General features: G+C 44.8%; 1 protein-coding gene across 3 annotated transcripts; it reads left to right on the top strand.

Annotated features, from left to right (window-relative positions):
- Positions 1 to 5628: 5628 nt before the first annotated feature.
- Positions 5629 to 7733, top strand: LOC106925068 (tripartite motif-containing protein 16-like). 3 transcript variants are annotated; one of them, XM_088015033.1, is made up of 2 exons: positions 5633 to 6109; positions 6677 to 7733. In XM_088015033.1, the coding sequence occupies exons 1-2, from the start codon at positions 5644 to 5646 to the stop codon at positions 7306 to 7308; spliced, it is 1098 nt and encodes a 365-aa protein (XP_087871159.1). In that variant the 5' UTR covers positions 5633 to 5643; the 3' UTR covers positions 7309 to 7733. The 3 variants fall into 3 exon arrangements, with proteins under 3 accessions (XP_014854619.2, XP_087871159.1, XP_087871158.1); XM_088015032.1 differs by having other exon boundaries at positions 5633 to 6106; positions 6674 to 7733; XM_014999133.2 differs by having other exon boundaries at positions 5629 to 7733.
- Positions 7734 to 13466: the final 5733 nt, after the last annotated feature.

The raw sequence follows: 13466 nt of genomic DNA on the forward strand, positions 1-13466 counted from the left end.
GGTGCAGAGAACTGCTCTGCTTTCATCCATATATACCAGATAAATGTAAGGGTGAGGCAGCAATGCATCTGCGAGACCTACTTCTCTTTTGTTGCTGTTCTTCAGGACCGGTGTTTGAACTATTTTCTCAGGGATGCGGTCGACTCTCTGCTCTTTTATCAGCCTCTTGTTGCCATGCTCTCAGCTCCCCGCCACCAGCTGTCGGTTATTTCTGCTTCTATGTTCCTTTCTCGTCTCCCGCCAGCCTTTTATTTCTGCCTCTCGCCCCACTTTTTTTGTTTTTCCTCTTCCAAAGCCGCCAACTCACACACATCTACTGCTGGCAGCCTTTTTTACATCCTTTTTCTGTATTTTTTGGATTAGCTGGAACATGCTTGGCAGAGTTTGGTTTCACCGTATTAACTAGCAAAGAAAAAGCTTCATGGCTTTAGTTTATGATTGCTTTGGCATGAAGGTGATTCCAGGCAAAGCGATGGACCCAAGCAGATGTTTCTGATATGAAGGAGTATTTGAACCATGGGCGTAGGTTTGGGTAGGGACGGTAGGGACATGTCCCGACCAATATTCACGGGATATGAAAAAGTCCCGACCAATTTTTGCCATATTGGCTCAAAGAACGTGGATCTACGATCTTTGATTAGCAGCAACAGGCGGTGCGCGGAACGGAAGCTTCTTAGTTTGACATTTATTATGAGCCTCCGAGACCGTGTCGGAACGGTGCTGTCGGGGGGGGGGGGGGGAGGGGGAGTCAGGTGCTGTGGGGGTGGGGGGAGGGGGAGTCAGTTGAATCGTCGGACGTTCTTTGATTAGCTGCAAAAGGCGGCGGCTAGCTGGGCACACGCGTCTCCTTCTGAGTCTCCGAGACCATGTCGCCACCAAAAAAGAAAAGGACAGACATTAGAAGTTATTTCGCTACGTCGGCTGTAAGTACAGTGAGTGGACCCATAAGTTAGATATCTATCACGCAACGCATTTGTTGTAAAGTCCGGTGTTTAGTAAGGTCAGCACTGAATGTGAGGTAGAATAGGTCTGTTAATTATGTAATATTTTTTCACATAGGATGCTCAGACAGCAGAGCAAGGGGCAGAGCAGAACGATGGAGAGGTGGCTGGAGCTTCAGGGCTCCAGGTGAGGTGTTAGTTCTCAGATATGAAATATACTGTGAAATTATCTCAGTAAATATGGCATTTGAAGTGTTAGTCTTAAATTAAGTTAAGCTAGTGTGAATACAAACCAGGTTACGCTTTGTTTGCTCTATAGGAGGCTGTCAGTGTGAGTGCCAGTGACCAGGGAGTATCCAGAGGATATTTCTTTTGATCTTACTTGTAACGTTTGCTGAATTTTGTAAAGGAAAAAGTAAAGTGTTCTTGAACTGATCTGCTGAGTATGACTGTATCTGGTTGTATACACAAGATGTATGATATGGTTATGGTTGGGGGGAGGGGGTTATTAAGCCAATGTGGTTTCCCCCCCCTTCTCAAAAATGTTCGGTGCTCTTGGGCATTTCACTGTGCTGCCGGGGGGGATGGGGGGGTGTCAAGGTCCCCACCAAAACTTAGACCGAACCTACGCCCTTGATTTGAACACCTTTGCTGTCTGTTTTTGGTTTAGTTGCTGTTCATCTTTATCATTAATACATGAAATATAGCAACTTTTCTTAAAAGCCCTTTTACCAAGAATGAGTTCAATCTGTTAATTGTTTTGACCAAATTTATTGTCTAACATGCAGAAAGTGGAAGAGTCAACATCTGAATTACACTGTGAAGGGCTCAGTTCAGGCCTGTAGTCCACTTGGAAGTCCGACTGTTACATCAGTAAATCAGGAACCAGTTGGGATGGGAGGCAGCTGCACTGAGGCCAGAATGATTCCCACTAGTTTGACTTGAGTTTTTGCTTCAGTTTCTTGGGATCCCAGAGGAGAATGAAGATCAACCCAGCAGAAAAGGAAAAACAGTTTTTCCTTTAGATTTTGTTCCAAATATCAAACGGGTCCAAAGGTGGTTCACATACAGCAGAGTTGTGTTTTTTTGTTGATGTTTGGCAGTAAGTTTCTTCGGTCGACTCGCCACCCCGACTGTCTGTGAGGTTCAAGTACCTTTGATCTGGAGAACTCTGTGGAGCGGGTGGAGAAAGCTTCACACCTTAGCTTGCTTTGTTGCACTTCAACCCTCTGTTTTTGAAAGTGGTCTGGTCAATGCCACGCAGGTACAGTAGCTGCCCACCAGAGCGATTTCATTAGAAGCTGCCAAGTATAAACTGAAGTTAAGGCAAGCAGCTCGTCAGCACGTTTCTTCCACAGTTGCTGGAGAAGATTGCCAGGATTAGGGAGACAGAGGCCCCATCCTGGAGCCAGGCCTGGGTTCAGAGGGGGGAGCTAGGCCCCATCGCCCCCTCCTGGAGCCTGGCCCCATCCTGGAGCCAGGCCTGGGTTCAGAGGGGGGAGCTAGGCCCCATCGCCCCATCCTGGAGCCAGGCCTGGGTTCAGAGGGGGGAGCTAGGCCCCATCGCCCCATCCTGGAGCCTGGCCTGGGTTCAGAGGGGGGAGCTAGGCCCCATCGCCCCATCTTGGAGCCAGGCCTGGGTTCAGAGGGGGGAGCTAGGCCCCATCGCCCCCTCCTGGAGCCTGGCCCCATCCTGGAGCCAGGCCTGGGTTCAGAGGGGGGAGCTAGGCCCCATCGCCCCCTCCTGGAGCCAGGCCTGGGTTCAGAGGGGGGAGCTAGGCCCCATCGCCCCCTCCTGGAGCGAGGCCTGGATGGGGCCTGGCTCCAGGATGGGGGAGCTCGTTAGCAGGCTCCTGGTGTTTGAGCCTCGATTCCTGGGCTTAGCTGAGCTCAGCCTCGGCAGCATTACCCCTCTGGGAAACGCTAAGGTTGGATGTAATGTGAGAATCTGGTGCCAGTCAAGGATGGATGCCTCAACTTCCTGATTCCTGCATCAGGAGGTTTATTATCCAGCCAATCACAGCCCAGGTAAGACGTAGCGGAGGATTGTCAGAGACTTAGTTCACCTTCAGTGGAAGAGCTCAGGTGTTTTCTGTACTCTAAATGTAAATCAGTCGTCAACACGAATAAAAAACCTCTCCTATGAATGAGCTCAAGTATTCTGACTCCAGTAATTTTTTTCTTTTTGTAGCTTTACGTCTTTGTAAATGGAAAACTTGAGTTTTTCCATCTCTGCAGATCCAAGTCACCAGTAGAACCAGCTCAGGTCTTTATCGGCAGTGTTTCAGTTTTGTTTTCCTCCTCCCTGAGCTGAAGCACCTGTGAACGGCTGATAATGCCGTCTCCTTCTCTTACGTCCTGCTGGTTCACCACCAGTCCCTCCACCACTGTGATTTGGACCAGTTCCAGTGGTTATTGTACACAATCACCTCATTTCAGCCTGAAATCTGCAATGTTTGGTCTTTAAAGTGATCAGAGCACCTTGTTGCTGTAAACAGTTGAAGTGAAAGAATGATACCGGGTTCATGCATTAAGCAGAACCGTGACCCGATGTTTTCCCCCGAGACGACGCCGGTTTGCTGACTGCATCAATGCCTGCCTATATTTAGCAGGTTGGTGGGTGTGAGGGCTCGGATCAAGATGTGTGTGTGTGTTTGTCTGTAATGAGTGTGTTTTGTGCTTCAGCAACAACACGATGACACAGCCGAGTCCCAGTTGCTAGGCAACCCCAGCTAAAACACTCGGTAGCGTTTGCTGCAGCAGGTTGCAGAGCTGCAGAGGATCACTGGATCCTGGAAAACAACAGTTTGTTTCACACTCACATTATCTGTAGACGTGGGATTAATGACAGCATGACGCTGCAGATTCACCGTCCGTAGAGACTCCAACTGTTCCTCAAGCAGAGAATCAGAGGAGGAAACGGAAAACAATACATTTTAAAATCTGAATGATGACATCATAGTTTAAAATAAAGATTTGAGGCCCGTAATATGAAACATGTTCAATCAGAACGAAACTAAAAAACAAAACGTTGGTGAGAGAAAAGGCAACCGCGAATGAAGTCAACTGTTTGTTTCTGGAGAGCTCTATTTCAGCTCCAAACTTTGACTAGGCCGTTGTAACAACTTCTTTTTTCTTATGTAAATCTGCTGCTGTTGGAATCAGTCCAGTTGGTGACCAAGGTTTGGTCAAGTTTCTGGAATACTTTGGCATTCAGAGGAAATCCTGGTTGCTGCATTCACATTCAGTCTGAATGACCCGTTTCCGATCTTTTCACCCAAAAGACAATCGGATTTGTGCCACTTCCACTTCTGTAACTAAATCAGATGCGCATCTATAAGCACCTGCAGTCCAGCAGCCATGTTGCATTTTACCCAACATGCCTCATAATTTGGTACCAGAAGAGGCCAAACGCAGTAAATCTGGACGAAGCAATGGTCGTGATGATACTGTCGTTGCTGAATAACTTTAAAACCGGTCCATAGATCGATCATTTCCTCGGTAAACAGAGCGCTGCAGTGTGACGTCTACATTCTTCTTCTCGGTGCTTTAGGGTCGTAAATCATTCGTCCCCCAGACGGATTGCAGTGGCATTTTATTGGTTGTACAAACAACCACAAAATAGCTGATTTCAGCAAAATATAAATCTGAACTGAGCATCAGGACCTGCTGTGTGAACGTAGCCTTATTGAGTCTGAAGTACCCAGGACCGGTGGCTGCAGGACGAGCCCACATCACCCGCCCTCCTCCACCATGCTCAGCAGCTGGTATGACGGGTTTCTGCTAATCTGCTGGTTCTTCTCAACCAAGGCCTTCTCCTTAATACTTCCAATCTGCTGTACTGGTTCAGCTTCATTAATTGACACAGAGTCGCTGAATATCCTGGTGATCAGGTAATCAGGGCCTTCAGCCAACAGCACCTGTCTGCTGCTTCCTGTCTGAAATCCAGTGGAAACAGCAGGTTGTATTTAGCTGTTTATCAGTAACTATAACAGGGAAATGTCTTCAAATGTACCTAACGGAAACAACAACAAAATATAGATCCATTTCCTCTCTGTTCTCAGCTTTTCAAATTCAGATCTTGGGTATTTTTTAAATATAACTTTACCTTAATCTTTTATTTATCATTTTCTGCATAGTTTTTACAGAAGGATGTTAATGGAATGGACCTATAATTTCCTGGATTTGTATAAATATTCCCCAGGTTTGGGATTTGTGCCTCTTTCCAACTTTTAGCCAGTGTTCCACATTCCCGTGCTTTATCATGCAGATCCACCAAGTTCTCCTCCCATTATATTAGAGAGTTTATCATTTCCTGGAGTTGACATATTAACTTGCCTCAGGGCATGTCTTTGAGAAATACATATCAATTACATTATCTTGTCCCTGTATTATCTTCTAATTTCCTAATAAGGTTTGAACTCGACCTTCCATTGTTCACTAATGTTATTTGTAGTTTGTTGTTTTGAACAGAAAACTTGTGAAGATGGTTAATCTTTAAACCTTATCACTTTGAGCCTTCCTCTTCCTGGAATCAAAGTCTGATATTCCTCCCTCTTCTTCCTGCTCAAACACACCTTGAAGCTGAAAGCTGATTGGCTGCAGCCTTTATGCATTGACACATGGTTTGTAGATCAGAGCTCAAACGTGTTTGTGGTCCGAGGAACTGAAACTCACACAGTCGCTGTGTCTGAGAGCAGAAATGGAGCAGAATCAGCTGGACCAAGAAACTTTCTCCTGTTCGATCTGTTTGGATCTACTGAAGGATCCGGTGACGATTCCCTGTGGACACAGCTACTGTAGGAACTGTATTAAATCCCACTGGGATAAAGAGGATCAGAAAGGAATATACAGCTGCCCTCAGTGCAGGGAGACATTCACACCCAGGCCTGCACTAAAGAGGAGCACCATGCTAGCAGCTTTAGTGGAGCAGCTGAAGAAGACCGGACTCCAAGCTGCTCCTGCTGATCACCGCTATGCTGGACCTGAAGATGTGGCCTGTGATTTCTGCACTGGAAGAAAACTGAAAGCCATCAAGTCCTGTTTAGTCTGTCTGGCCTCTTACTGTGAGAAACACCTTCAGGCTCACCTTGAAGTTCCTGGACTGAAGAAACACAAGCTGGTGGAGCCGTCCAAGAACCTCCAGGAGAACATCTGCTCTACGCATGATGAGGTGATGAAGATGTTCTGCCGCACTGATCAGAAGTGTATCTGTGCTTTTTGTTTACTGGATGAACATAAAGGCCACGACACAGTGTCAGCTGCAGCAGAAAGAGCTGAGAGGCAGAGAGAGCTGGAGGAGAGACGAGGAAACATCCAGCAGAGAATCCAGGACAGAGAGAAAGATGTGAAGCTGCTTCAACAGGAGGTGGAGGCCATCAATCACTCTGCTGATAAAACAGTGGAGGACAGTGAGAAGATCTTCACTGAGCTGATCCGTCTCCTCCAGAAAAGAAGCTCTGATGTGAAGCAGCAGATCAGATCCCAGCAGGAAACTGAAGTGAGTCGAGTCAAAGATGTTCAGGAGAAGCTGGAGCAGGAGATCACTGAGCTGAAGAGGAAAGATGCTGAGCTGGAGCAGCTCTCACACACAGAGGATCACAACCAGTTTCTCCTCAACTACCCCTCACTGCCAGCACTCAGTGAGTCGACACACTCATCCAGCATCAACATCCGTCCTCTGAGACACTTTGAGGACGTGACAGCAGCTGTGTCAGAGCTCAGAGAGAAACTACAGGACGTCCTGAGAGACTCATGGACAAACATCTCACTGAAAATCACCAAGGTGGATGTTCTACTGTCAGAACCAGAACCAAAGACCAGAGCTGGATTCTTAAAATATTCACGTGAAATCACTCTGGATCCAAACACAGCTCACACAAAGCTGGTTCTGTCAGAGAGGAACAGGAAGGTGACGGCGATGAACCAACCTCAGTCTTATTATAGTCATCCAGACAGATTCACTGATTACTGTCAGGTCCTCAGTAGAGAGAGTCTGACTGGACGCTGTTACTGGGAGGTGGAGTTTAGAGGAAGAGTTTTTGTTGCAGTCGCATACAAGAACATCAGCAGATCAGGAGGTGGGAATGAATGTGGATTTGGAGGTAATGACAAATCTTGGGCTTTAAATTGTTACTCAGATGGTTATCAATTTGGTCACAACAACATCTGGAGCCCCGTCTCAGGTCCAGTTTCCTCCAGAGTCGGAGTGTACCTGGACCACAGATCAGGTCTTCTGTCCTTCTACAGCGTCTCTGAATCCATGACTCTGATCCACAGAGTCCAGACCAGATTCACTGAGCCGCTACATGCTGGGGTTTGGTTTCGCTGGACTGGAGACACTGCAGAGTTCTGTAAACCCAAATAGGTTTTCTCTCTGATTGTTGGTCAGGGTTCATTGTTCTTCTCTGCTCTGCTAGTATTTATTTTTTTGGTTTAAATGTCGTCTGCGTTCCAGGAGTCATAAAGTAAATCACTTCATTTTTATATAACCCTGAAATATTTCTCCATATGAAAATCTAAACTTCTCTGCTGTTGTGTCTTTTTTCAAGAAACTGAAACAAACAACTTAGAGCTGATGCTATTTTCTATTAAATACTTTGGATGTAGATCAGAAAAATAAATATTTGCTGTTCGTTCTCTGGCTGTTTTCACTTGAATAAATCAGGTTTATTTGTATAGCACATTTCAGCAACACAGCATTACAAGGTGCTTTACATAATTAAAGAAAAAATAAAAACAGCATGTGACATTGAATAAACAGTGAGAAAGAGATTTTAAAAAAGATAAAAACATACTTTTGTTTTTATCGTCGCCGGACTCCATCATGAAAACCAAAAAATTACAAACACAACATATAGTCAATAGTTGTGAACAGATGACTGACATTACATTTGGTCAACTGCCATAGTTAAAATCATCAATACACATCAAATGATGGTCATTGATCCAGATCTTGTTAATCACAAGCAGCTCTAACCAGGTGGGTTTTAGTCGGGACTTAAAGGAACTCAGAGTTTCTGCTGCTTTCCATTTATCTTGAGGTTTGTTCCAGATTTGTGGTGCATAGAAACTGAATGCTGCTTCTCCATGTTTGGTTCTGGTTCTGGGGACGCAGAGCAGAACCAGAACCAAAGACCTGGGAGGTCTGGCAGGTTGATACAACACCAGCAGATGTAATTTGGTGCAAAGCCGTTTATAAACCACCAACAGTATTTTAAAGTCTCTTCTCTCAGAGTGAGGACTTTAGACCTGGGTGATGTGATCTGTCTTCCTGGTTTTAGTCAGAACGCCAGCAGCAGCGTGTTGGATCACCTGAGTGATATTTTTAGGCAGACTTGTAAAGACACCTTCAGTAATCAATGCGACTAAAGATAAATGCATGGATGAGTTTCTAGATCTTGCTGAAACGTTGGTGTTTTAATCCTGGAAATGTTCTTCAGGTGATAGAAGGCCGAGTTTCCAACTGACTGTAAATGAGACGGTGTGGAAATCAGGATTGTTGTCTGAGTGGCACAACAGGTTTACTTTCACAAGCGGAGCGATGCGGCTTTCACTTGATATACATGCAAAACTATCAGAAATGGCTTTGGGTTTATTTCAAAGTAATGGACACAAAGAGAGGTGGGGAAAAGGTTTAAAGAGAAAGAAGGAAATAAAAGTAAAGAAAGAAGTAGAATACAACACCCAGACATCTGCTCCTAAAATAAAACAGCAGAAAGTTGTCCCGCTCTGACCTGCAGAGGTCAGTGGCAGCCTTTCAAGTTGATCTTTGACCCTGAAAACCTTCCAGTTTTTCTCTGCACTGCGGCTGAAGCCCTGCTGAGTAATTAGTTGGAAACTAACAACCTTGGTTAATTAAACGTAGCTCAGAAAGTCTCTGTCCACGTCAGAACTCTGATGTGGCCTCAGGACGAGGATCCTCCCGTTGAAATGGCTCCCAGCCAGACTTTGATCATCCTGTGGAAACCGATGCGTCGCCGTTTCACCGCTTTACATATTAAAGAGGATTTCAGGGCATAAAGGAGCATTATTGGTCTGATTCCAGTTGAATAAAGTTAAAGCCAGATTAAATCAGAGTTTGAATAAAAGTAGGTAATGAGATGTGATAGTGTGTCTCAAAGTCACCCTGTGAAACCTGCACTTCCGATTTTAACTGCTAGAGGAGAAAAGGAGGAGCGGATTTGGAGGAGGGCAGGACTTCTGGCGAGGAGACGCAGACTCTGAGCCAGCAGAAGGATCTCCGGATTAATTAGCACCGGACCTCGGGCGGTTCCCGAGCCAAAGCTGCTGGTTCTGGAAGTTAGCAGTTTGATCCAAACATTGAGCTCCTTTATCTGCCTGCTCACTTTCCTGGACAGGAAAAGTGGATTTTTAACAAACGGACAACTAAAAGTGTGATCACACAGGAGTGAGAAAGATGAGGAAGATTTAAAAGTGTGATCTGTATTTTCCAAACGTAGAAATACAGATGAGGATTTAGAATAACTGAGCTTTTCTCTGCACATTTTGCATAAATCCAGCAGTGTGGGCAGCGCCTCCCATGACGGCTGCAGCCTTCGACTCCTGTCTACTCGTGTCTCATGTTTCTTGTTCTTTGAACAGGCTGTACCGAAATGTCAGTTTCCACACTGGGAGCCTAAAAGGTATTCTAGTTCTAACTTCTGGACTATTTGAGTAGAAACGGTTCTGAAGAAGACACAAAAACGGAGTAGCATCAGATTTTAGTGGTTGGAGGATTTCTCTTTTGTCTTTGGCAAAAAATCACGACCCATTTCGTCCGCTAGCGCTAGGCTAGCGTGTTTGATTTGGTTGTATTTACCCAGAATGCCCTGTGCTGTAGTCCACTTCCTGCTTTTGGAGCGCTCTCTGGTCTGCTTGGTGTTCACATTCGAACTGAACCAGAGTTCGTTTGAACTGAACCCAGATTGAGGTTCGTAGGAGGACCAGAGTTCGATTACGCTTTCACACCTCCCCAAACGAACTGGACTTTCTAGGCAAACAGACTGGAGTTGGGTTAAAGCGGACTGAACTGGACAGCTGGGAATGCGGCCTACGGCATCGATTAACAAAACACTGATGGAAAAGTGGCTATAAAACAAGTTTATATGACTTTCAGCTACTAATTTCACATCTTCATCCTTTCTATCATAGTTTTGGTCGTTTCATTCCAACCTTTTCTGTTTTCTTTGTTGAAGGATTTAAAATCATTTTCTATTATTTCCTCTGCACCTGCAGAAGGAAGTGTGTTTTATCCGAATCCAGTGACTGATGGCCATCACTATGATGATGGATCATTCACCATTAGAACGATGAACAGTGGCAGCTGTTCTGTAATTTTATCTTCAAGCGTCTCATAATGCCTCATGTTCATAAGAACCAACTGGCCAAAGGTGGATCCAGCACCATCAGTGGAGTTACACAAGGTTTAAGAAAATATTAGATTTAATGAGATTCATCCCCAGTTTGAAAAAATGGGCACAAAAGGAAGAAAACTTTATGGCAATAAAATAGCTGCATGTGTTTTTGTTGCTCTGTTTTCAGACATACGTGTGATTTAGAATTGAAAATAACTTGTTGTATTTTTAGGTTGCTATTCACCAAGAACTGGAGACATTTCAGCATTTTCTGCTTGTTCTGCCTGTTTTTCCATCAGCAGTCAGAGCTGATCATCCTGTCATTCTGGAAGTAGGATCTCTGTCAGAAACGAACTCCCGGTTGGTTTGTCCCTGGAGGACTTGGACCAGCTCAGCATGTCGCATCGATAGCTGTGGAAGCGTTTTCCTAGACGGGAGGAGAAGCAGCAGAAGCTGCCGGTGGCGTCACGCTGACTGTCCCTCTGAGGCTTCAAGCTGCCAAAACGTGGTCAGATAATGAGCGTTTATCTCAAACTGTCCTGAAATGTCTCCTTTAAATAGGCGGCAAAACCTGCAGCGTCTCAGTGAGGAGACAGAAAAACATTCAGATGCAAAGTTGGAGCAGAAAACATGAATTTACCTCAGAAATAAGAACACTGATGGGTTTAATTACATGCAGTTATACTTTTAATATGAAAACACGGGTAGTGTTTTATTTTTACAGTTGTGTGAGATATTAACTCATAAAGTAATTACTGGGACTGTTTAGCAGCATGTCTTCATCAGACCAGTGTTGTGATCTGCAGCTGTGGAGACCAAATATATTCATATTTAATCTGAATTATGTTTCTGTTCAAAATGAGAAATATTTTTCTGTCTCTCACATATTTGGGATGTTATTTAGATTTTGGAGCATCATCCACAGCACAGATGGGTAAATGTCACTGAAGTATTAAATAGTATAGAATTCACCTCCAGATCTGCTTTTTTACTGATAAACTGACTAAATGTGTTGTTTAGGGTTGCAGCTTCATGTTTCTGTGCAGACGAAGCGAGAGGCTGATGGCCGCCCTCACTACTGATTCAGGACACAGAGAGGAGTCGGGATTAAACTCTCCAATCAGAAAAAAGTCTCTAGATTTGTTGCTAGTTGCTTTTTTTGATAAAAGTCACTAGGTGGGTCTGGAAAGTCGTTGAGTTGGAAACGGTTCTTTTGTCTCGACCTCCTTCCACTCAGCTCCACACTTGGCCACGCCTCTTTCACACGTCCATATCTGGTTCTGACCCGGTGATGTTGGACCCAGACAGTTTGGGTTTTCCTCAGTGTTCATGTTTCAGGAGTCCTGCTCTCCAGTTGTCAAGGATCAGATGTTCTGAAACGTTTATCTTCGGACTGGAGCTCAGTTAGAGCGGACTGAACAGGGCCGGTGTGAATGCAGCCTGTGTGCAGGGAGATTATAAAAGTGGTAGAAACTTTTCTTTAAGACAGATGAGCATCACAGAAAGTCTGAAGCAATGAAAGAAAAACACTCAGATTAATTTTAATGACGTGGCATTAATGTGCCGAACATTGTGCTGCTTGTGCTGTTCTGGTTTTTGTAATGATGTCGAGTCTGAGAAGTTATTCAGCCATGTTACTTCTGACAGTGATTTATTTTACTGTGCTTGTAGCTTCAGTACCGTAAAATAAGAGGAGACGGCAGTGATGCTTCTGGTGTCTTGTGACTTTAATGTGTTTGTGTCTTTTTATCCTGATTATCCTCATTTACCTCTGTGATCCATCCCTCTGTTCCCTCTTGTCGGGGTTGCAGAGGAGCAACTTGTACATAACTTGTTGCATGTTGTGTTTTCATGTTGTTTAGTTTCAGTCGCATAAAATCTACTAAATCCGCCAAAGAGCCACGACTAAACACAGAAGCTGCTTCTGCACTGAATCCCTCCAAACGCTGAGACCTGAGACACTCCGACCCGGAGATCCGACCAGCAGGATCAGCCGGAGACGATCAATCCAGGTGACAGGAAGTCAATTTAACAAGCTCCTCCAGAGCTGCACTTCTAAGACCTCCGTCTCTCTGCTGCGGCTCGTTTACAGCTCAGGTAATGATCCGGCGTCGCTGCGTATAGAAAAACTAAATGTTGCCTCTCTGAGGCTTAATAAGAGGCGCTGCTGCAGCCGCCGTGGTTCTGCAGGTGCAATAAAGTCAGCTTACAGTGTGAAATACGGCCTGCAGCAGGAGACCTGCAGGACAGCTGCAGCTTAAATAGTCCAATGACTCAGTCCCTGACAGGTTTAAAGGCTCCGCATGCGACGCCGCGTCCCAGTGGAGGTTCAGCCTGACCAGGACAGAAACATGGCGCTGCTGAGACGGTTCTGCTCCAGGAAACAAGCTCAGAGCAGCTCTGGGATCCAGGTAACATGGAGGAACCGATGGAGGAAACATGGAGGAACCGATGGAGGAAACATGGAGGAACCGATAGAGGAAACATGGAGGAACCGATGGAGGAACTGATGGAGGAACTGATGGAGAACGCTAAAATGTGCTTAGAAATGTGGATACTGACGTTAGCATTAGCTGCTACATGTTAGCTGCTACAGAGATGCTATTTTAGCTGATAGGCTAACTCCTTTTTGTACAACGCGAGCACAACGGTAGAGTTTTCCTTCAGATCGGTTTGGAATCAGAAATTAACCCTCATTGGGCCGAGAGAAGCGGCTTCATCGTCCATCACTAGCTGTGCATCAGATTTATGGAAAAATGCAACACATATAAAATCCATGTAATTTACTAATGGAAATGAATGCGTTAAAGTCCTAACTCTAATTTTTACATGTAAACTAAAATTCAGCAGCCGACCAAATATGAATGAAACGTGAACTTTAGTGACCTTCATCTAATAGCTTCAAATGAGTATCTGTCAACGATTGAGACAATAACCCGAAGAAATGACTGATTACGTTTATCTGACAAAAGAACTGAAGTGAAAACATAATTTTAGTCAATGTAGAGTTGTTGCTTTTTAAGGCTTTTAAATCACTTGAAGTTCGGTTCTGTTGGGTTTGGACGATGTGATTACAGATAGTAAAGGGATGTAAATACAATACTTGTTTCTGACATCTAATATTACATAATCTTCTCTCAGCATCGCCTTAGTCGTTTTCAGAAGCGGC

The sequence above is a fragment of the Poecilia mexicana genome, unplaced genomic scaffold (assembly GCF_051168715.1).
Source record: "Poecilia mexicana isolate PSO_F unplaced genomic scaffold, ASM5116871v1 scaffold_17, whole genome shotgun sequence".
NCBI classification, from domain to species: Eukaryota; Metazoa; Chordata; class Actinopteri; order Cyprinodontiformes; family Poeciliidae; genus Poecilia; species Poecilia mexicana.